We start from the raw sequence: 23,198 nt of genomic DNA, 5'->3' as shown, positions 1-23,198 counted from the left end.
TTCTCCTCAGGACCGCACAGTGGTGCCTCCGCCTTAGGCCATTCTTCATCTCATCAAATTAGCTGCCTGTGCATTCTCTCCCTTGCAGTCCAGTCTCCTGCCTTGCCCCTGCCGACCTTAACCCTTCCATGCCACGTCCTTTCCTGATGAGTGCACTACTGCGATCTCTGGAATTCCCTTGGTTCAATCACCAAAATATATCTATGCGTCCCGACTGTTTCTCAGCACCCAGCTTTCTCTTGAGGTCTGCGGTCTCGCGCCTGTACAGGCACAGGATCAGGAGGCAGCAGATCACGGGTTCAAATCCCGGCTGTGGGTTCAGCTAGTTTCCGGCTCGCTCACCACTGCAGCTCCAGAATATTGTTGTAACTGCATTTCAGAATTCACTTCTTAAAAATGCACGCCCCCTCCTCACTTAAAAACTCCAGCGCCATCATTGCCAAGCACTATGTTTGAGCACTCCCTCACATTCCTTAGCACCTTGATCCTTGAGTCAAGAAGGACCTGGACTCCGACTTCAGTCTTTATCTGCATTACCCCTGCTGTTACCCTGAGAACACCGGCAGCCATCTTACTTTAAACTAATACCCTTGTCTCCCAGGCCCTCAGGTCCTCTGCTCCAAAGACTGCCTTCTCCATTCTCTAGTCACCACACACTGGCCATTCCCTGAATCTGGAATCGGATATCCCTACCTTCTTCATCCCTAGGTTCTGAATGCTGTTCTGTAGCCACATACTCGGAGATTTCACACTGTCAGTTACCTCTTTTCATTCCTCTCTCTCTCCACAGAATCATGCTTTTCCCCTATAAATGGGAATTTACTTAAAGACCTTCCAATGATCTTATGTCTTGTTCAAGCCTGACCTGACTGTCCCTTCACCAACAGACTGTATTTGTTTCCACAGCGCCTCCCGGTACCACATGTAGTCACCCTACCTGCATTTGTGACCATATACTCTGCCTTTCTTGCTGTAGTGAATGAATGGTTCACCTTCCTTTTGAAGGCTGATTTCTACATTTTTCTTCCCTTGATCTATATTCTGTTCCATTACTGCCCCATTTCTCTGCTTCCCTGTATAACAAAGAGTTGTCTATGCTAGCTGCATTTAATTTTTCTTCTCCCGTTGTCTCTGGAACTCACCCTAATCAAGCTTATATCTCCACAAATTCACTGAAATTATTCTCATAAAAGCACCAGTCATCTCCACTTGGCCAAATCCAGTTGTTGATCTTCATCCCTTGTCCTACTTGAATTCTCAGCATTTTCCGCAACGGATCACTTCTTCCTCCTTGAAACGCTATCTGCCCTTGTCTTCAGCAACACCGTGCTTTTCTGGTTTTCCTCTTACTTTATTGGTTGTTTCTTCTCTGTTTCATTTGTTGGCTTCTCCTCCTTCCAAATGCAAAATGTTGGACTACCCTAAAGACCAACCTTTCCATCTTTTTTCTTTCTACAGTCATTCCCTGGGTAATCCTATCTAGTATCATGGCTTTAAGTACTGACTATCTTCTGATTACTTTCAAACTTATATCACCAGCCCTGATCTGCCCCTTTGTGGTGGTTAGTCTCCAAAGATGGCTACCATCAATTCCTCCTGTCCCCATAGGCATACACCACTGTTCTCATGAAAAGGGGGAGTCTGTTTCCCCTCCCCGTGCATACATGCTGGCCTTGTGATGTGTTTTGACAAATAGGATGTGGCAGAAGAGACGTGATGTCAATTCAGACCCATCCTTTAAGAGGCCTGAAGAGCTTCTTGCTCTTGTCCTTTCTGGAGAAGCCAGCCACTATGTGAGAAGTCTGACTCCCTGTGACCACCATGCTGTGAGGAAGCCTGAGCTAGCCACATAGAGAGGCCATATGGTGGGGCACTCAGGTGCCAGAAATGTGAGTGAATCCACCGTGGGCCTTCCTGCTCAGCCCAGCTACAAGCTGAATGCAGCCAAGTGAGTGACCCCAACTGATGCCACATAGAGCGGAGCTGGCAAGCTGGGCCCAGTCAACCCACAAAATTGTAAGAAATAATAAATTGTTGCTGTTTTAAACCTCTAAGTTTGGGGGTAGTTTATTATGCAGCAAAAGATAACCTAAATACTCTTGATCTCCAAACTCCCATCTCCACTGTCAACATGGCATCTCCCTTTGGAAGTCTAACAGGCATCCAAACTTAACATGTCCAAAATCAGTCTTCATCTGCATCTTTTTTTTCCCCCTTCCCAAAGCCCCAGTCCATAGGTGTATATTCTAGTTGTAAGTCCTTCTAGTTCTTCTGTGTGAGCTGCCACCACAGCATGGCTACTGACAGATGGGTGGTGTGGTTCCGTGCCCAAGAACTGAACCTGGGCCGCCGAAGCGGAGGGCACCAAACTTTAACCCCTAGGTCATCAGGGCTGACTCCAAAGTCAGACTCTTCATCGCTCACCTTCCCAGCATGCTCTTCCCTCCATCTCAGTAAATGGCTATTTGCACTGCCCTTAACATGAGAGTCATTCTAGGCTACTTCCTCACATTCCTCTTTTAATCTTGGCAGCTCTAGCCTCAGAATATATCCAGAACCCCATAAATTCTTACTACTTCCACTGTTCTCATCTTGTCCCACGCCACCAGTCATCACTTACTGAGACTACTGCAGTAGCCTTCGACCTGGGCTTCCTCCTTCCATGTTTGCCCCCTGCCCTCCATCTCACCCCATAGTTGAGAATATTCAACACAGTGGCCAGAGTGATACTTTAAACACGCAAGTGAGGCACCCAAAAACGATGCTCAGCATCACTAATCATGAGGGAAATGCAAATCAAAAACTACAATGAGACCACTAGGACCATTCATTAGGACGGCTATTACCCAAAAAACAGACAACAGGTGTTGGTGAGGATGTGGAGGAATTGGAACCCTCGTGTACTGTTGGTGGGAATGGAAAATGTCACAGCTGCTGTGGAAAACAGTGTAGCAGCTCCTCAAAAAAATTAAACATAGAATTACCATTTGATCCAGTAATCCTACTTCTGGGCATATACCCAAAAGAACTGAACGCGGGGGCTCAAACAGATATTTGTGCACCCATGTTCACAGCAGCAGTATTCACAATAGCCAAAAGGTGGAAACAACCCAAATGTCCATCAACAGATGAATGGGTTAAAAAGTGGTATATACATACAATGGGGTGTCAGCCTTAAAAAGGAAGGAAATTCTGAGACGTGCTACAATATAGATGAACCTTGAAGCCATTATGCTACGTGAAATAAGCCAGACACAAAAGGACAAATACTGCATGATTCCACTTATATGTGGTACCTAGAGTAGTCAGATTCATAGAGACAGAAAAGAGGATGGTGGTTCCTGGGGCTGGGGGCAAGGGGAAATGAGGAGTCACTGTTCAATGGGTACAGAGTTACATTATGAGATGATGAAAAAGTTCTGGAAATGGATAGTCGTACAACAATGTGAATGTACTTAATGCCACTGAACCATAACATTTAAAAATGCTTAAAATGGTAAAATTTTATGTATATTTTACCATAATAAATTTTTTTTAAAGATTGTATTTTTCCTTTTTCTCCCAAAGCCCCCCAGTACAGTTATGTATTTTTAGTTGTGGGTCCTTCTAGTTGTGGCATGTGGGACGCCACCTCAGCACGGCCTGATGAGCGGTGCCATGTCCACACCTAGGATCCGAACTGGTGTAACTCTAGGTCACCAAAGCAGAGTGTGCAAACTTAACCACTTGGCCACAGGGCCGGCCCTCATAATGAATTTTTTAATATAAATATGATCATGTCATTTTTCTTCTCTAGTGAGTTTCCATCTCACTGAGAGTCATAAAAGCCAGAGTCTTTACAATGGATGACAATATACAAAATATTGTCAAATGAGTCTATTTGTTGGACAAAAAAACTTAGCTGAAAACAGGCAGAGTGAAGTTTTGTCCCCCTTGAATCTTAACGTAGTCTTTCTCTTTCCCCCTTAGAGTTACTAAGCTCTTCTATTGAGAGGTGGTTGATCTATTGAAAACTGCCAGTGACCAAAATGACAATTGAAATTTGAGCCAAAAGTATATGTGCTTCCATCCCGTTGGAACTCACAGGTCTGAATGATGACGAATGTCAGTCCCTGGTCCACAGCAATATCCTTATTCTTTATAGCTTTGGTCAGGCAAACCAGCCTCGTCCATCAAACAGAAAGTGCTTTGACCCAAGATGCTCAGCCCATCCACTCTGCAGGAAGGGGATGATGTTTTCTTAGCCCCTGCTGTCTGCCTTAATGTCAGGCAAAAGCAACTTTGAAGAGACAGTCCTCCAGATACTTCTGGGACCTCAGGGCCTTTGCACCTGCTGTTCCCCCTGCCTGGCATGCTCTTCTTCCTTATACCCATGCAGCTTGCTCCTTCAACAGTCTCAAGTCTTTATCTAGAAGTCATCTCCTGGGGGCCAGCCCTGTGGTGGAGTGGTTAAGTTCACGCGCTCTGCTTCGGTGGCCCAGGGTTACACCAGTTCGGATCCTGGGTGTGGACATGGCACCACTCATCAGGCCATGCTGAGGTGGTGTCCCACATGCCACAACTAGAAGGACCCACAACTAAAAATACACAACTATGTACCAGAGGGCTTTGGGGAGAAAAAGGAAAAGTAAAAAAAATCTTAAAAAAAAAAAGTCATCTTTGACCACTCTATTTAAAATTTCATCTCCCTCCCCGAGTACAACCTTCCTTAATCTTTCCCTGTGGCACTTAGCACCTTCTAACGTAGAATGTAACTTACTTTCTTATTTTGTTTATTGTCTGCCTTCTCCTACTGGAATATAAATGCTGTAAGTGCAGATACTTTTATGTTTTTTTTTCACTGATAAATATCTCCAGTGTTTAGCAAAGTGCCTGTTGCATCATAGCAAGTGTTCCAACATTTTAATGAATAAATGAAACAAGTCTGACCATCCCAAGGGAAATCTGGCATCTCAGTCCTCAGCAGTGCACCGTCTCCCCAAGGGAAATGTACACATACATATACACAAAAAACTATGCCTATGATTCTAGGGGATTCCTAGACTCCCTGCAGCCCGGCCACGGGTGCCAGGTTCAAATCTTTTGATCAAAAGGAATTTAGCTGCTGCCTCTTTAGCTGCTTCTCCAATGTAGTCTTCTGGGAATCTTCTCAAGTCCACAGGTGTTAGTACCATTGGGAGTCCCCCAGGAGATTCTGAGCTTTACGATATTGCAGCAAATACCATGAAGCTGGCAGCCATATTACTGTTAAGAAAACAGGAGTGTGTGCCAGCCTCTCATTCTTCTTTACCAGAGCTACTCAAGTTTCTTAGGAAGACATCCAACGGTGAAAATACAGGCTCTGAGCAGCCACGAGCTGAAGCACAGGCCTCCATCCCACAAGGTGCAAACCTGCATCAGACAACTGAGTTCTTCTCCCAGTTTAGCCACTGCATGAGTCAAATGCTCACACATGCAAAGCTGCTCCCTTTGAATACACTTGGCTCCTTGGGAACAGGAGACAACCTGCAGGATGGCAGTGATCGGCTTGTAGATTCTTTTCAACGTTGCTAATTTCTGAGGCTGCAGAATCCAAGAGGACTGGCTGCTCCTTAGAGGAGCTCACATGTACAGCATGCTAGATGAGAACTGAAGGCTAAGACTGTTACAAAAGAAAGGGGCGATGGCAGAGGAGCGAGTGGAAGGGAGAGGGCATCCCAGGCAGAGGGTGAGACGAGGAGCAGCCACAATGGCAGAAAGGGAGGGAATGGTGTAACAGCAGGAGCCAGCAATCCACGTGGAAGGTTTGAAGCTTTATCAGAAAGGCTTTGGAGAGCCACTGAAGGGGAAATGATAGACTAAGATTAAGATTTAGTGAGATTTTCCCAGGAAGCAGTGGAGACCAGTAAAGGCACGGAGACCAGTCAGGTTGCAATTAAGCAATCATGGGGCAAAATGGTATGAGCCGGCCAAACTGGTGGCAGTGAGGAGAATGGGAAGGGAAGGGGTTCAAAGGTTATTAAGATAGGCAGAGTTATCCAATAATGGAAACTGGTGATGGAGGATGAAAGAGGAACAGGGAAGAGGAGTCCTAGAACGACTGTCAGGGTTCTGGTTGGGCAACATGGTGGATGCAGGTAGCACTTCCTTAGGAAGAAATAGGGGGTGGGGACATGGGGCTGAGGAGCCTTTCGCAACTCAAGTTCCACTAGAGAAGTAAGCCCTAATGCCCCAAGGCCTCTCCTGTCTGGAGTGAATTAACGTCTCTCCCCTGCACCTAGAATGGTACTAGTCGTGCACCTCAGTTCTCCCTGGGAGAACTGAGAAAATAGGCACTCGAGTCATTTTCTGCATTCTGTGGTTCAGATGAAGAACCCCTGGGAGAAAGTTTTAGATAATGTGGGTCTTCTTATCTAAGGCCATGGGAACGGATGAAATTGCCCCGAGAAAGTGTATAAAACTGAATCAGGGGGCTGGCCCCGTGGCCGAGTGGTTAAGTTCGCACGCTCCGCTGCAGGCGGCCCAGTGTTTCGTTGGTTCGAATCCTGGGCACAGACATGGCACCGCTCATCAAACCACGCTGAGGCAGCGTCCCATATGCCACAACTAGAAGGACCCACAACGAAGAATATACCACTATGTACCAGGGGGCTTTGGGGAGAAAAAGGAAAAAATAAAATCTTTAAAAAAAAACAAAAACAAAAACAAAACTGAATCAGTATAAATGAGAGTCAAGGATGAAGAGCCTAAGAAAGAGAATCTAGAGACACAGTGGAAAAACCAGGAGACAGTGACACCTTACGTTATCATGGAAGCCAAGGCGAAGATGATTTCAGAAAGGGGGGGGGGGCATCAAGCTGTTTCCCAAAGTGTGGTTACTGTGCCACTGCGATGATGCTAGAGGTGATTCTTGGGTATATATGGGCAAACCTTTCTAATTTTAATATTTATGAATTTATATTTATTGCGTTAATACAGCATTTATGTAGTAATATAAACAACCATAGCTAACAGTTATTATTTCTTGACAGTTATTATGTACCAGGCATCATTCTAAGAGCTTTATATGTATGAATATTATTAGTGAATCCTTACCACAACTCCACAAGATAGATAATATTGTTACCCGCCCTTTAAAGACGAAGAAATTTAGGCACAGAGAGGTCAAATAACTTGCCCAATGTCAAACTAGTAAGAAGCAGAGCTGGAATTTGAACCCAAGTGATTTCACTCCAGGAACCCCGCTTAAAAAAAAAGTACTTATTTCTTGCTTTAAAATAAATTCAAGTAAAAAAATGAATTAGGGGCTGGTTCCATGGCCGAGTGGTTAAGTTCGCGCACTCTGCTGCAGCGGCCCAGGGTTCGGATCCTGGGCGCGGACATGGCACCGCTCATCAGGCCACATTGAGGCGGCATCCCACATCCCACAACTAGAAGGAGCTGCAACTAAGATATACAACTGTGTACAGGGGGGGTTTGGGGAGATAAAGCAGAAAAAAAAAAAAAGATTGGCAACAGTTGTTAGCCCAGGTGCCAATCCTTAAAAAAAAAAAAGAATTAATTTAAAGAAAATAGCAAATAAATAATAGGACAAATGGACTCAGCTATCACAAAAATTGTGAAGGAGGCACATGAATGAATGGCTCTTGGCAAAGTGCCCTGGCTGGATGGTTACACTGAGAAAAAATGAGGGAGCAAGAGAAATACATGACAGGGGACTATACATAGGCTACACATCTGGATCATACTGTTCCCTGCCTGGGGAAGGTCAAATTGCATCCTTTCAATTCTGGGCCATTATCCTAGGGACAGACATAACAAAAGCCACAAACACATAGAGTATTAACTATTCATTGTCAAAAATGTATTTGTTATTGGTGGCGGTTAGGTTCTTTAAGAATGTCCTAAAAGATCCACTGGGTTCTTTAAATTTGGCCAAACTCTTAGACATTATTGCCGTAGTTAAGTGTATTAGAAATGTGCTAAATTACCTCCTTGATTGCATTTTCAACATTTCAACAGCTGAGTACATTGTAAATACTCCAGCAGGAATTTTTATTTCTCATCCTTATTTCTTTGGGATCCCAGGAGAAATACAAGAATCTTGTTTATTGCTGAAATATATCTTGTTTAATGTCTTTCATGTCTGTCCCTGGTGTCTTACCAGCAAAAACGGTAGTGAAAATTCTCCAAAGCAGAGGAAGAAACAAAACAGGAAAACTGAAAGGACGACAAGGAAAAGAAATGCACCGGGGGAGGAAAACACACACAGCTTCTGGGGCTCCAGGCCGTAATCTAGGCGAGGGCAAGAAAGAGCAGGATGGAACACAGTGAAATAAGCCAGAAGGCATCGGTCATGAGACTCCCTCAGGGACTGGGAAATAACGTCTTGACACCTCAGCGAGAGTGGGCACGCACCAGGCCACTGATGCATCTACGCTCTGCATCGCATCCTTTGCTAGTCCTCGCATGGAGGTTCTCTCTTTCTTTCAAAGTTTCAGTAGCATATAGTTTCCATAGCAACTCCAACAGGCGTGTTTATCCTCAAGGCCATGAGCTACCCCAGGCCCTTGGACCTCCTGGCTCAGTGCACCAGTCTCCATAGTACTTTCAGCATGACTGGATCGCATCTCAATCTGTATGTCATAACTACAGCTCTCTTAAGGCTGCCGGAATCAGCCCCCAAGATTTACACAGATCTACTTTCTGCATTAAAGGGAAAGAACAAAATATGTTCCCATCTGGTAGGTACAAACAAATTCATGTTAATAATCCAAATTTCACTGGTTCTTGCCATGACTGCTCCAACCCAGCTTCCACACCTAAAAATCTATCTCGGGTATTAGCTGGAGGGTCTCATCTGTGTTTGTCAGCATCATTATCCCATCTCTCCTCAGGACCTTCCTTTCAGCTTGAAGATTCTCTGATTCTATGAGACTGGCAAGGAGGGTTGTGGAATCTCTAGTACAGGAGATTTGTGTGTGCGTGTGTGTTTATTTTAAACTCTGCCTTATAGAAAATTTCAAACATATACAAAAAACAGGGAAGAGTATAATGAACTCTCATGTACCCATCAATTTGCTTTAACAATGATCTCCTCAAGGCCAATTTGTATATCACCTCCACCTCCACTGTCTCTACCCCTCTGGATTATTTTGAAGCAAAGCCTTAAATATTTTAGAATATATCTCAAAAAGACAACTCTTTTTAGGGGCTGGCCTCGTGGCATAGTGGTTAAGTTTGAACACTCCACTTTGGCGGCCAGGGGTCTGCAGGTTCGGATCCTGGGCACGGACCTAGCACTGCTTGTCAAGCCATGCTGTGGTGGCATCCCACATGAAATAGAGGAAGATTGGCACAGATGTTAGCTCAGCAAAAGTCTTCCTCAAGCGAAAAGAGGAGGATTAGCAACAACTGTTAGCTCAGGGCCAATCTTCCTCACACATACACAAAAGAACTCTTTTTAAAAAATCTGGTGCAGGAGTCTTTAAACCTGGGTTTATGTATGTAAAATGTTGCATGCACATATGCATCTTCCTAAGAAAATGGTCTGTAGCTTTCATTGACTTTCTTTTTTTTTTGAGGATGATTAGCCCTGAGCTAACTACTGCCAATCCTCTTTTTGCTGAGGAAGACTGGCCCCGAGCTAACATCCACGCCCATCTTCCTCTACTTTATATGTGGGACGCCTACCACAGCATGGCTTTTTGCCAAGTGGTGCCATGTCCACACCCAGGATCTGAACCAGCGAACCCTGGGCCGCCAAGAAGCAGAATGTGCACACTTAACCACTGTGCCATCGGGCTGGCCCCTTATTGACTTTTTAAACTGGTTTAGGAGTCTAAAATTTTAAAATTATTGCTCTAAGTAGAACAATGAGAAGAGAGTCAATTTGCCTGAGGGTCAATTATTGTCAATGAAACACCTCATCTTTTCACCATTACCACCATTATACTCATTCGGATGTATTTTTCAGAAACTTGTCTCTCAGGAATGATTTTAGCTGTTGTATATACAGAGCAGTAAATTTCTACTTTAAAAGTTTTTAGGATTAAATGTACTCACCCAAAACCATAAATAATCATTTAAAGAGCAGAAAAATACCAATGAGAGGCATGTATACAATGGTCAATACCTAATCAGCATGAGAGCTTTCCAATGGACTCAACCCAGTGGAGAAATCCATCAAAGAACCAGAGGGAGAGTCAGTCAGAGCAACTATTTCTTCGGAGCATTAGCTTGGAAGCATAGAATATGCATACAGAACTGTTCAAAATGTCTAACGTTGCAAAATACAGAGGAAAACATTACTTCCAGGAATGTGATACTAAAATAAAAAACATTCAGAAACCATACATACTGCTGATTAAGTTAAAATAACTAAGTTATTTTAATAAAACAGACATAAAATATACATTAACATTTTTTTATTTTCAAAAATCGGGGTTAAACAGTCAAGCTGCATATACATAAACCAAACCAAACACCAAGTTTAAAAAAAAACCCCGGAATCTTGCAAATTGTTAACAGACTCTACTAGACTATCAACTAGAGGGCTGGGCTAGACACTCTGTGACAAAAAATAGATGCTACACGCGCTGCCCCACTCGTGCTCCCACATGCTCTTACACGTGTGCACATGGGCAGCATCGGTGAGGAAGAAAGAAGAAGTTGAAAACGGCCCAATAAAATCATTCAAGTTACCGACCATTTCCTCTGTCATTCAGAATGATGTTTCCAGTGTTAAGGAATGATGAATATCCTCCTCTACATTAAAAAAAAAAAAAAAATCCAGAACAGTGAAAACATTACGACACAGTTTTGTTGCTATCATTTGGAACATTCGGTCACATGGAAAATATTAAAATTTTAAATAAAAGCATTGTATTTCTTATCTAAGTAGTTAAAGTGAACAGACTTTTGTCAGTCGCAGCCAAGCAAGAGGAGACCCCGGGAGAGGTGGTACTTGGAAGCTGTCCCGGAGAGACCCCTCCATCTGGAAGAGGTTCGCTGTGCTTCTGAATGAAAAACTAAGCAACCACAAAGCGACCCACCAACCATTCTAGCGCTAAATTTAAAGCAGCCATGCTGGGGGTGTTGAAAATTTGGACTTTAAATTGGCAAGACAACTTAGGGCACAGATAAAACCTTTACACTGCCGGGAAGGAACTGAGCATTAAGGCCGATGCTACTCTGCATTCCTGGGTGTTTTCAAGTCCTTCCAGCGCAAGCAAATGAGAAGCAAAACCACCCAGCTTTAGTCCTAACACGGACATGGTGGACTCCGGAAGCAATTGTTTTTTTGTTTCCTTAACTGCTTTACTCACTTACTATCTGAATTTAAACACAGTTGCATAAAACTTCAAGTGCAGCTAAGAAAGCACCTCACTGCCCCAGACCAGCTTCCCGCTGTTGAAACCCAACTTTTCTTGCATTTGTATTCTAAAGTAAAGTTCCTTTTTCCTGATCTCTTTTTTAAAACGCAGATATATATCCTGCAATCTCCTAATCTTGCAGCTGAGCTGAGAAGCACAAGAGATGGCCTCAGCAAGTTCTAGTCCAGGAGGTCAGACCCCAAAGCAAAGGTGGGGACGCCTGGCCTTCTCTCACTTGGAAGCAAGGAACTCTCCCAGGCTAGTGTTTTAAATGGTAGTGGGGAAAACCGAGAGCAATTTAAATTTAATTTATAAAAGATGTATCTGAATCTTCTATCTATACTATAATGATCAGGCATTACTTCAGTAATAAAAATGAAGAAACACGATGCTGCGATATGGCAGTTATTTTCAGAGACATTTTCTTGTATTAGTTTTGCTCCTTCCTGTAAGGACCTTGGGCACTTTCAGATTTGTGGCTTCTAGCTATATTATCTATTAAAAAGGATACATTTCCTCCTCGTGGGTAATGATCTGATGTTTAATACCCCAGAGTCCCTTGAAATTATGATATGGAGGAAAAACTGTTTTGGTTTTTTTTTTTTTAAAGATTGGCACCTGAGCTAACAGCTGTTGCCAGTCTGCTTCATTTTTTTCCCTCCTTCTCCCCAAAGCCCCCCACTAGTACACAGTTGAATACTCTAGGTGTAGGTCCTTTTACCTGTGCTTCATTTATTTTTTTCCTTAAAATTGCAGGGTTTTTTAACCGAGCTTTGTAGGTTGCAGTACAGTTTCCCTTTAAAGGAATAACACATAGATGGTTTATTTCCTGAATGCATGTCATAACTAAAAATATTTTCTGTATCTTAACATATAAACTATGTATCAAATTCCAAAATCACAACTTTCCCCCCCCCAAATTCCCTATTGTTTCCTGGCATTTGGTGCTATAGAGTAGAAGTCTGAAGCCAGAATGCTCTTGTTTTCGAAAAGGAAACTGGTTACTTTCTGACTGGACTGCCCGCAGGATTCTTCCTTCTCCATCCTTGGTAAATTAACAATTTTGCCAGGTGCTTATGTGTGGGTCTCTCTCGCCTTTTTTTTGACTGGAATGCAGTGAGCCCTTTTAATCTACATACACAGATTTTCATTCTGTTCAGGAAAGCTTTCATTTTATAGTCTGATGACCTTTTTTCTCATATAGTCTTTCCAGCAGAAAAGCAAATGTCAGTAATGTTAGCTAATGTTCTGTCTTCCAAATCCATTATCTTTCCCCATTATTTTCATCTCTTATTTCTTTTGAAAGAACATTAGGAAGAAAATCTCAAGTCTGTCCTTCACATTATTGATTTGTGTTTTTTTAAGCATCAGTATTCTTTTCTGCTTCCAGTGCGGATTTTGATCTGCTATTGTGTTTTTCGCTTCCTGGAAATCCTTCTTTCTAATCTTCTCCTTCATTTTCTTCAATTGCCTTTCTCTCTGAGCCCATTCCCATGTTAAGATAACCCACTATGGCTGCATAGAAGTAATTCTTCCGTTCTTTCAATTGTGACAGAGAATCCTAAAATTTTCTTGTTTCTTGCAGTAGAACACTTTCATTTTCAAGTGTTCTGGAAGCTATTCACTTTCCTTGGTTCAGCATTTTATACGCCTTCTTTCGCTTTCTACTCTATACTCATCCTTAAATGTGATCCTTTCTTTCCAGACTCAGTGTTTGCCCTTGGTTACGCTATCTGTCCCCTTGAGTGTGGTCAAACCCCTTTTGTGGATGTGCAGGTGTGACGGTAAGGAAATGCACCTACTTCCACGTCCAGTTTCTAGTTAAACACTTTTCCATTGAAGGGGCATCCTTTTCCTTCCCATCGCCTGGTCTTCTGGATCTCGGCACCAACACTGTACATGAAAACATCAAAATATTTGCACTTTCTGCTACCTAGTTATTTACTGTTGCTGCCCTCACTTAAAGGGCATTTTTCTCAGAACGCACGATGCCTCTAATAGATCCTCTCTGCTTTCTGCTGTGTTTTAGCCCTAGGATTTGGAGTCTTGGACGGCATGAAGAGGAGGTGGGGTGGGGAGAAGGAAGAGAGAAATGTTTCACTTCACGGTGTGGCACCTGGTTGAGAGGCAGGATCTGCCGGCTACCTCTCTGGCTCTGAGTTAGGAGACAGACATGGTTGGGGAGAAGAAATATTAAATCTCTTTCAAATTTTTTATTTCACAGGGCCTCTCTTTCATGAAGTGAAGCCGAGAAAACACTGAGCTGCAACCTGGAAGGTTTTGCCTCAATCCATCTCCATATGCCTCACAAATTGTATCGATTCCTTCTAGATTCTAGAATTGAGATGTGGCCTTCAACTGGGTCTTTATGAGTGTGTTTTCTGTGAAGGCAGGAGTTCATCAGGGGCTTCTGCTAGCCAGATGTTGTTCTGCAGATGCAGTTCCATTAATTAATTTTTAAAAATCCAAATCTTCCCAGCTGTGATATGGAGGAAAGTGCTCTGGACTAATTTTCCAGTCCTGAATCTACTACTGATAGTCTGGCTGCCCGTAGTATCTCTGGGCTTCAATTTCCTTACTGGTAAAATGAGGGAATATGACTGGTCTATCTCAGAGTTACCCATAACCTATTGTTTTTTGTCTCAAAACAGAAAATAAACATGCCCTGATAAAGGACAGCACGCGAAACAAATGACTAAATAAGCCTAAAGATTTAAAAATCCTCTGACACCAAAATTTAAAAGCAAAAGTAAAAAAACCTCAGCATGTACTTGTGACATAGGTTGGGAAGTCCTTTACCTTTTGAGCAATGATACCAATGTCAAAACAGGTAGAGTTTATAAAGTAATTGACTTTTTATTAGAATCAAGTGGCATGACCATCTGCCCCTTAAGATAGATAATAGGTAATATAGGTTATTTGTTAGATAAAGACAGAAGGTTCTCAATTGACAGAAAACGTTATACTCATTCACGGAAAACCAGCAGGCTTTCCAGGAACTACTAAATTATACCAAGTGGCCCATCAATTCGTAGGCCAGTACATATACGGTATAACACAGTACGGCTTAGGAAATGAAATCTTTCCCAAACAAATAGAAACTGCTTAATTTTTTAAAAGCTCTGTGATAAATGGACCTCCGTGGGCCTGAAGAAGGAAGTTTGGTCTAATGGATCGTGCGCTGGATTTGGAGTCAGAAGACCAGGGTCCTCCAACCTATTAGCTCTGTGAGACTTTGGGAAGTTTACTTAACTTCTCTGAGCCTTGGTTTCTCAAGAAGTAAAATGGGAATAATTAGACCTATCTTGCAGAGCTGCTGTGAGAATTAAATGAGGACATGAGGCAGCTGTAAGAAAGCGCTTACCATAGTCAGCGTTAGGCAAATCTGAACCTTCTAGAAACTTTTATTTGAACAAATCAGTAACACTAACTACAGTTAAATGCAAATTAATCAAATTAGTTATACTGACCTAAAGTATCTAGGAGCCCATTCTCATCTCAATGGGGGAGAGGGCTCTAAAGCACCTACATATAACCTAGTGATTTTTTATCTTAATAAATTAATATTTCCTGAAATGATTAATTTCCCTATGAGCTGCATTAGATGAATAATAAAGCACTTTAGTTGAACATAATTTAATTCTGGTCAACAACTGAACATGGAGAACTCGTCTGGATTTCCTGGACCGTAAAGAATGGAAGTACTCAAAATCATAATAATAGGTGAAATTGGCTGGAAGGAGGGGCCGCTTCCCTCAAAGGCATTGTGGGAAATCCTGTGATGTCAGAACACACGGATATAGAATACACAGGAATTTCCAGAGATGACTTAGTTTATCATCCCACACGGCCTCTTCTTCTCTCAGAAAGCCTGGCCTGAGGTCACCATGAATCTCTGCCTCCAGTTATGTTTTGGTGGTAGTTAATAATTTATATGGGAAAATACAACAAAGATTTTTACCTAAGAAAACTGCCAAAACAACTGTTACGTTTTTCTTTTAATTCAGAGCATTAAAAATTCACCCCTTGGGGCCAGCCTGGTGGCATAATGGTTAAGTTTGCCCGCTCTGCTTCAGCGGCCTAGGTTGCTGGATTCGGATCCTGATTGTGGACATACACGCAGCTCATCAAGCCAAGCTGTGGTCGTGTCCCACATAGGAAGTAGAGGAAGATGGGCACAGATGTTAGCTCAGCAACAATCTTCCCCAAGCAAAAAGAGGAAGATTGGCAACAAATGTTAGCTCAGGGCCAATTTCCTCACCAAAAAAAAAAAAATTTTACCCCAAAGCAAAAGCATCTAAAGATATCTACCAGTTTGAAACTTTTAATGTATTCTTTTGTTCAGGGCTGTCTGTTAACAGCTTCTAAATACGTATGGGCCTTAACAGACTAAATTAGAGCTCGCGGACAAAATGAGGTAACTCTGCACTGAGGTCTGCACTATTTGCATTTTTTGAGCCTAAAGGATAACTGGTGACTAGCTCAAAAATATTTAGCAATCCAGATTTCACTAAAAGCAACAGGATGAATCTTCGATTAGGATAACATTTAATCATTCTGTTTACTTTATTTAACCAGTAACAGTGTGGTCAGTGTTAGCCTAAACTGAGAAAAATATTCAGCATTCTGCTGCCTAGAGATAGCAAAGTAATTTTAGAAGGTGTGAAACTTGAAAATTCAAGAAAAATCTTATTTTTAAAGAAAGCATTCCAGGCAGAAGCACTAAATTAGGAGACTTACCATATGACCCTGAGGCATTATGAAATTTGCTTCCTAGTTTTGCCACTTGCTAACTACGTGACCTTGAGGAGCTAGAGAAGTGTAACGTTGTTCGCTTCGGAGATGCTCCATCCAATGATCCCACTATATCACTGCGGAAAGGGAGAGCACAATTTGCCAAGTGGGCGGTGAAGGGGCTCCCAGTCTAGTCGTCTTTCTACTACAGCAAGAGGCTTCCGCTTCTACGGGAGGGTTACTTTGTGCAGATTCTCCTAACGACTGTCTATGAACATGCTGAGAGAGTGGTATAGTGCTTGATGCTTTTAATAAGGTTAAAATAAAATAAAAATCAAAGTAACAGAATTTCACATTTCTTCAAACACCATTTATCAGTCAGGGCGGATTAACACAGCATTTAATCCCAGGAAAGCTGGAAAATGCCACATGACCAAGGAGACCATTTCTTTCACAACTTTGGTTACGTACTCCAATAATATTTCCCTTTGCCAACACACTAAACAACGAAAAGCTTTCTCCTAAAGCCTCTTACGGCCGCTCTGTTCGTCCTTCACTTGTTTTTGCTCGTATCTGAGGTATCAGGGCTTGGCTGTGTTGGAGGTAGAATTCGTGGGCATTAATGTGACCAGATTATCATGTTTGGTTTCCTCTTCAAGTTTAAAAGTTTAAGGAAGAGAGAATCTCCATAATGGAAGAAGTAAGTGACAGAATGCAGGTTAGTCGAATAATATTAATTAATCCCATCACCAAAAAGTTGTAAGTGAAAGAGCTAATGTTTATTGCATGCCTCCCATGCGCTGCTGCTGTGCTAAAGCTTTTATATTTGATTGAGTCACGTCCTTCAAGCTGACGGCCTATCATCTCTGCCAGGATAAACTTCCAGGGGGAGACTTTCCAGGGTCTGGATTCTGGGGAGGAGGGCACCAAGCAAGCAGGCCTCACTTTAGAGCAGACGCAGAAGGTGCTGTGGGCAGGGCTCACGCAAAGGACTCCACGGGTCACACCTACCATTCCCGACACAGAGCCCGGAGGCAACGTGTGCTCAGAGGAACTCGCGAACTCCTGAGATCCATTCCCATTTTTGAGTAAAAAAAAAATCTGAAGATTAGTGTAGAAAACACTTAACCTCCCCCCTCCTTCTCTGGGATTCTCCTGTCTCCTGGGTTGGGCCGCCAGCGGGTAGGGTTTAGAGCTGCTGGAAAGACAGAGCAAGTGCCTTAGCCAGGCGCCAACTGGAACTAGCCACTCTGGCCGCCTTTCAGGACCTCTGAGGAGGGTCATGGCCATATGGGAGGATAGGTGCTTTGCCATTTTAGCAGGTTTACTAGGCATTTGAATTTGAATTTTATTTAAGTGTGTGTGCACGCTCACACCTCTACACAAATACATAATAGAAAAAGTGACTAGTACAATGGGTGGCACAGAGTAGCAATCGATAAATTTCTTTTTTTCCTCACTCCCATTCCCCAAGGAGGCATGTAAGGAACTCCATTTAGGATGCTGAGATACAATTCTTTCTTCCATCAGATATCACTGAAGATTCCCCTTTTGATTTTTTATTATACTCATTCACTTCAGAACTCTGGGGATTTATAGTACATCAAACAGGCGATAAGCAACAAATGTGAGGCAGAGACGGTTATTCAAATGACGAAAAGCCACCATCAACAGAAAGATTACAACCTCTGGATCAGTTATTGCTACTTTTCAAAATGTTAAAATCTGAAAAGATCCCAGTGATTCCTAAGGGCAATTTCTTCTTGCATCTATTTAAAATAAAAATGGAGGTTTTATTTAATTAGGCTACCGGCTCTGCCCAGAAGTTCACATAGATTATATTTCTGTTTAAGTGCAGAACTGACAAGAAAAATGACCATCTGCTTTCCACAAACAAAATATCCTTTGGGTGTTTAGCAAACTAAAGGAAACTGTATCTAATGTTTTGTGTCTCTTTTTAATCAAAACCCTAAAATCACCATAGGAAACCACAACAGAACAGTATGCAATATCAGGTCATAACATTGATTATTAAATATTACCTGTTGTTTATATATGGATGGAGACAGACCAAATTAATCTATACTCAGCAAAGACCAACTAGTAAACAAAATTATAAATGGGCAATAACTGAAAAGGGAACACCATTAAACCTTAAGGCAGCATTGGTTGAGTCTTCTCTGGGAAAGGAAGTATCACATATTTCAATGATCAGTGAATGATTTTTAAAAACAATTGATTAAACTAAACACTAAAATACTGTTTTGAAAAAAAATAGGACTGATTTTAAGACTCCTGCAAAGTGAATTTGTATTGGAATTTTAATTTTGGATTAGAAAGCCCACACAGGAACAAAGTGGTATAAAGTTGTCGCAGTCTTTCTTCAAATACAAAATAAAGATCCCTAGAAATTATTACTATTAATCAGCACTCTTTGGGCTCCTTTTCCACTAACTATTGCATTCAGAGTAGTTATTAGGAAATTCTGCTGCTGTTTCAATAACGTGTGCTCAGGTTGGATTTTATCTGAGTGACACGGTTTCAAAATGCATTAATGACCCGTCACCATGCTCTGAGGGGACAATAAGTCTTTACTGCCGGGTGTGCTTACCTGGTAGGCTGCCAACATCCTCATGTCCCAAGCATTGGTGCCCACCTAAAACGATGACATCTACTATGGCTGAAAAAGCCCTACTTTGATAAAAATATTTCAAAGTTCTTTAATAAACACATTTAGGGGTTTGTTTTCTTTGCACCTTGTTTTGGTTGGATTTTCCTGGTTAAGCCTGAAAATCACCGTTAGTTGTTTGACAGATCCAGTGCTATGTGCTGACAGAACAACCACAGGACACAAAGAACACAGAAAAAACACTCTAAAAAATGTTCAAAGGGAACTAGCTTTCACGTGGTGCTGAGAAATAAAACGTAGGCACTTCTGCTGCAGGAGGTTTTCACATTTTGGTCACAGATCGCTTTTCCAAGCCACTTTCTTTCACTACCGGAAATTCCCTTATGGTACAAACCATCGAGTTCATTGGAAACCTTGTTCTCACCAACACCTTTGGGTGCATTCATCTTTTTTCATAAAATTGTCTCCACTGACGCAGAGATCAAGGTCCTCCCAGTGCTGAGGGCAGCCGGCCAGCTCCCTGCCTCTCCCTCAGCATGAGTGAGCGCAGCTCCACCGTCTTCCATCATGCACGGCTGCTCGCTCTGCAGAACCAAGCTAGCCATCCACAAAATATAAAGAAGTGTCAAGTGCAATTTTTCTCCTTGAACTAGTTCATGTGTCTGCCTCTCTGATTCTAGTTCTTTACTGTGAGTGTAATTCAATGAAGTGTATTAGTCTTTATAACATTCTAAAGCTACTAGGCTACTGGGATTTTTTTAAATGACTACTTAAACAGTTTTCCTTTTTCTTCCCACCATTTTTTTTTTTGAGAAAATCTGTGCTAAAAAGGCACTAGATAAAATGAACTTCCTCACTCTTGCGTATGTAGCAATTATACATTGTATTAGATTCTGTAATTTCACAAAGGTTACACACATTTGGATAAAACATCCTAATTTTTCATACTCTTCTACTTCCAGTTAAAAAACAAACTCAAAGATATAGCAGGTCACACTGACAGAGACCAGCATGACCATGAAGTCCTGGTCATCTCCTGCCTCCTCAGGGCTCCGGCCACGGCCGCCTGAGGGAGCGCTCGCCTATCAGGATGAGCAGGGAGGTGGCCTGGAGCCAGGGAATCACTGGCAGAAGCTGTGGGAGCCAAGCCTCCTAGACACCTGAGTAAACGAGACGAAGGTGAAGTTCTCACAGTTTTCCAGCTTGACCTTCTTGGCTAAGTTTGGGACAATTCCCCGCAGAGACCGCAGTCCCATTCTCTGTTCCTCATACCACACACTGCCCATGTCAGTGGCCTCCTTCCTGGCAGTAAGGTAGAAAGGAGACTTGGCTTCCATTTGGGCGGGCGGCCGGTGGATGTACATGTACTTGTAGAGGAGGCAGTAAGGGCACTGCTTGTCTCCCCTGGAATGCTCATGGTAGATCTTCCCGTGACACACTCTAGTGGAACCACTCCGACTCTCCCGCTTGACACTGTCTGTCCGGGCAAAATAGGGCTGGTTTTGTGGGTCTTTGAGCAGCTCGATGTCACCATACATCAGATCTGCATGCTCCTGCAGCGTCCGCATATTCAGGTATTGGCTGTTGTACTTGACCACAGTGGACAGGAGAGTGATAGGGCTGTCATCCCCTAGACACCCTGTCTGCCACATCTCCTCTTCATCAGAAAGGGAGAAGTAGACAATATTGCGGGAACGGGCACCTGACATCCCTGCCTTACTCAGCACCCACAGCTTCTCCTTGAGCTTCTTGGTGGAAGAATTGAAGGTGCTGCTGGTGATGGAAAAGCCCACGCCTGCATTCTTCAGGATACGGTCCAGACCTCGGCGAATGGCATGGAGCGAGGTGGCCAAGAAGTCTGAGCCGTCACTCTTCTTCACGGTGACGTAAAAGTTCTCGAGCAGCTCGTTCAACTTCACTGCAGGGATCTCAAATGAGACAAATACTGAGGTTACACATTTGAGGACACCCAAACAGCCAGTCCCCTCCTTCCTTCTCCTAATCCTCACCAGGGGCTGGACTGTGGCCAAGACATTTTGTGGCCTCTAGAGGGGTGACTCCTTAGCATGCTACAGTAGAAAGGACAGCGAACTTCAAGCTGGATGATCTAGGTTCCATACTTGGCTCTGAGCCTCTTAAAACCTCAGTGTTTCAAGCAGCAAAATGGGACATAATAATCAATATCTTCCCAAAGGATTATTATAACGCTTAAATAAAGGAGTGGATGTGAAAGGATTTGGAAATAGTAATGAACACACATACACATATACACACACACACACACACACACATTATTATTATTATTGGCCTTTGTAACTTTCACCCTTCCTCTCCGGAAAGCTCTTTCTTCTCCTCTAGCAAAGCATTTCCTTCCCTCCCTCCCCTTCAACAAAATTCAACCATCCTCTCTGAAGAATTCCTGAGCTAAACTTAAACTCTGAATCATTCCAACATTAATTTCCTTGATATCTGCACATACTGTTTGGTACTGCTGGTACTAAACATGGTGCTGTAGGAAAGACGACTGACGTGTTCGTTTTGCATAGCAAGTTACTGCGCCTTGATTTTTCACTTGAATTTATCTGAATAGGTCCAGAAAGATCTCTGGCTTAATGATCCATAGGGTTTCAATATCGATATTTGTTCAAAAGAAATGAAAAACTTTAGGATTATATTGACAATTAGAGAGAGCTCTTTATTTGGGCATGGTGGGAAGAAAAGAAGGTTGGCTGGTAAGAAAGCTTTATTTTCAAGCGGGAGCTATCAAGAGAAAACCAGACCTTGCTCATAGTCAATTCAGGCTGAATACATATTCTAGGACAAAAGAAAGTCTCAATAAAAAATGTTTTAAAAGCAGAAACTGTACAGGTAGCATTCGTTCTTCTAATAGCCCTTGGGCCAAAGAAAAAATAAAAACCGGATTATAGATGAAAAGTGAACCAAACAAAATGTTACATATCAAAATGTATGAGATGTTGCTAAATACACTCCAATAGCACCATAGTCTTGAATGACTTTGTTAGGAAATTTCACTGAAAATAAGCAAACACAATTCAACTCAAAAGCTAGAAAAAGTAAACCAAATTCGAAAATAGTAGAGTGAATCGATAAAAATAAAACATAAAATAATGAACTAGAAAAGTTATAAATTGGGATAGATAAAAAATGAAAATATATAATCTTCGAAAAGACCTATAAAGCTGACGAATTTCTAGCAGGTCTGACAGAAAGAGAGAGAAAGAAAAGGAAAGGAAATATATATATTTAAACAATATTAGGAATTAGAAAGACTATAACTACAGAAAATGAATAAAGAATATGAAAAATGTCATATACTTTATGCATATTAATTTGAAAATCTAGATAGCCTGAACAATTTTGTAGCAACATATAAACTGCCAAACTTGGTTCAATGGAGGTAAAAAATCTGAAGAGCCCCAAACAAGGGAGTGAAATGATTGTCAAAGATGTACAGCACTCCCAAAGAGGATGCTGCCCCTGATATCAGTTCATACATGGGGTTAAAAGCAAAAGCACACATCTCCTTTCCCTGCTTCTCTAAGTTACAGTCATAAGCAAATAGCAGTTTTTCAAACCTTTGTATCCCTGAACTGCACAAGGCAAATAGAAGTTACAAATTGTTTAAAAAAAAACCCAGGTGGCCTCACCCTAGGCTCACACTGAAGTTTTGGCTAATTACGGGTTCTTGAGGTTTGTTACAGGAAGACTGACATCCAGAGAATATCAAGAACCTGAAGCTTCCCAGACTCCAACTCCTCAGCTTCCTGGCCCCAGAATCCACCACCCATCACAGAGGCAGACAACCAAGGACACCCACCTGTGGATTCCCTCATCTCGCCATCCCCTTCTCTGCAAGCAGCCTCACAAGGCAAAACACAGGCTGAAGATAAAATCTAACCAGAAAAGTCCAGACCGTCAGGGAAAAAGAAATTCCATCTTAAGGCCAAATGCAGGCTGGTGGAAAGGTGGCAACCAGCAAGTCCACATGCTAAACGTCCCCTACCTAAAACCCCAGCACATGCTCCCCCTCCCCTACCTAAAACCCCAGATAAAATCCCCTACCTTTCTCCCTTCAAGGAGGTGGATCTGAATTCTAACTAACTCCCACCTCCTCATCCGGCTGCCTTTTGATAATAATAAACCCTTTCCTTGCCATCAGCCTGGTGTTTGTGGCCGGGTAACAATTTTGCAAGCAGCCAGGAAGCTCTTGCTCATGGCTCTGTGGCTCCAGGCTGACTGGGATTTCCTGGGAGGCAGTTCAGCAGCTGCCTAGGTGATTTATCCTAGGGACTGTCCCCAGTACTTTTGACCTGATGCAGCTCTGCTGGCCCTAGGCACATTTTCTTGTGTAAGGAAACAGGCTCTAGATTTGTTTGTTTTTGCTTCTGGTGAGTCAATGGACTCAATGTGGAATAGGGTAAGTCACCTGGGGGATGCCTACGAACTGTCTTGCCCTCCAT

General features: G+C 42.5%; 1 protein-coding gene across 4 annotated transcripts in view; it reads right to left on the bottom strand.

The window, feature by feature from the left end:
- KIAA1958 (KIAA1958 ortholog) overlaps positions 1-23,198 on the bottom strand; it is a 204,956-nt gene that overhangs the window by 7,210 nt on the left and 174,548 nt on the right. For 2 of the 4 annotated variants that reach the window (XR_011533302.1, XR_011533301.1), the window contains exon 5: positions 18,392-20,645. The exons of 1 other annotated variant lie outside the window; for it this stretch is intronic. Coding sequence is in view for 1 of the 3 variants with exons in the window: in XM_070595068.1 (XP_070451169.1) it covers positions 19,839-20,645 (807 nt within the window). In the remaining 2 variants the exon portion in view is untranslated. Of the gene's footprint in view, positions 1-17,637; positions 20,646-23,198 lie in introns of those variants that run through there. One more of the 4 variants, XM_070595068.1, reaches the window with a different exon arrangement.

The sequence above is a fragment of the Equus przewalskii genome, chromosome 26 (assembly GCF_037783145.1).
Source record: "Equus przewalskii isolate Varuska chromosome 26, EquPr2, whole genome shotgun sequence".
Taxonomy (NCBI): Eukaryota; Metazoa; Chordata; class Mammalia; order Perissodactyla; family Equidae; genus Equus; species Equus przewalskii.
Note: the sequence above shows the minus strand (reverse complement) of the source record. Positions and strands in the feature narration are given on the sequence as shown.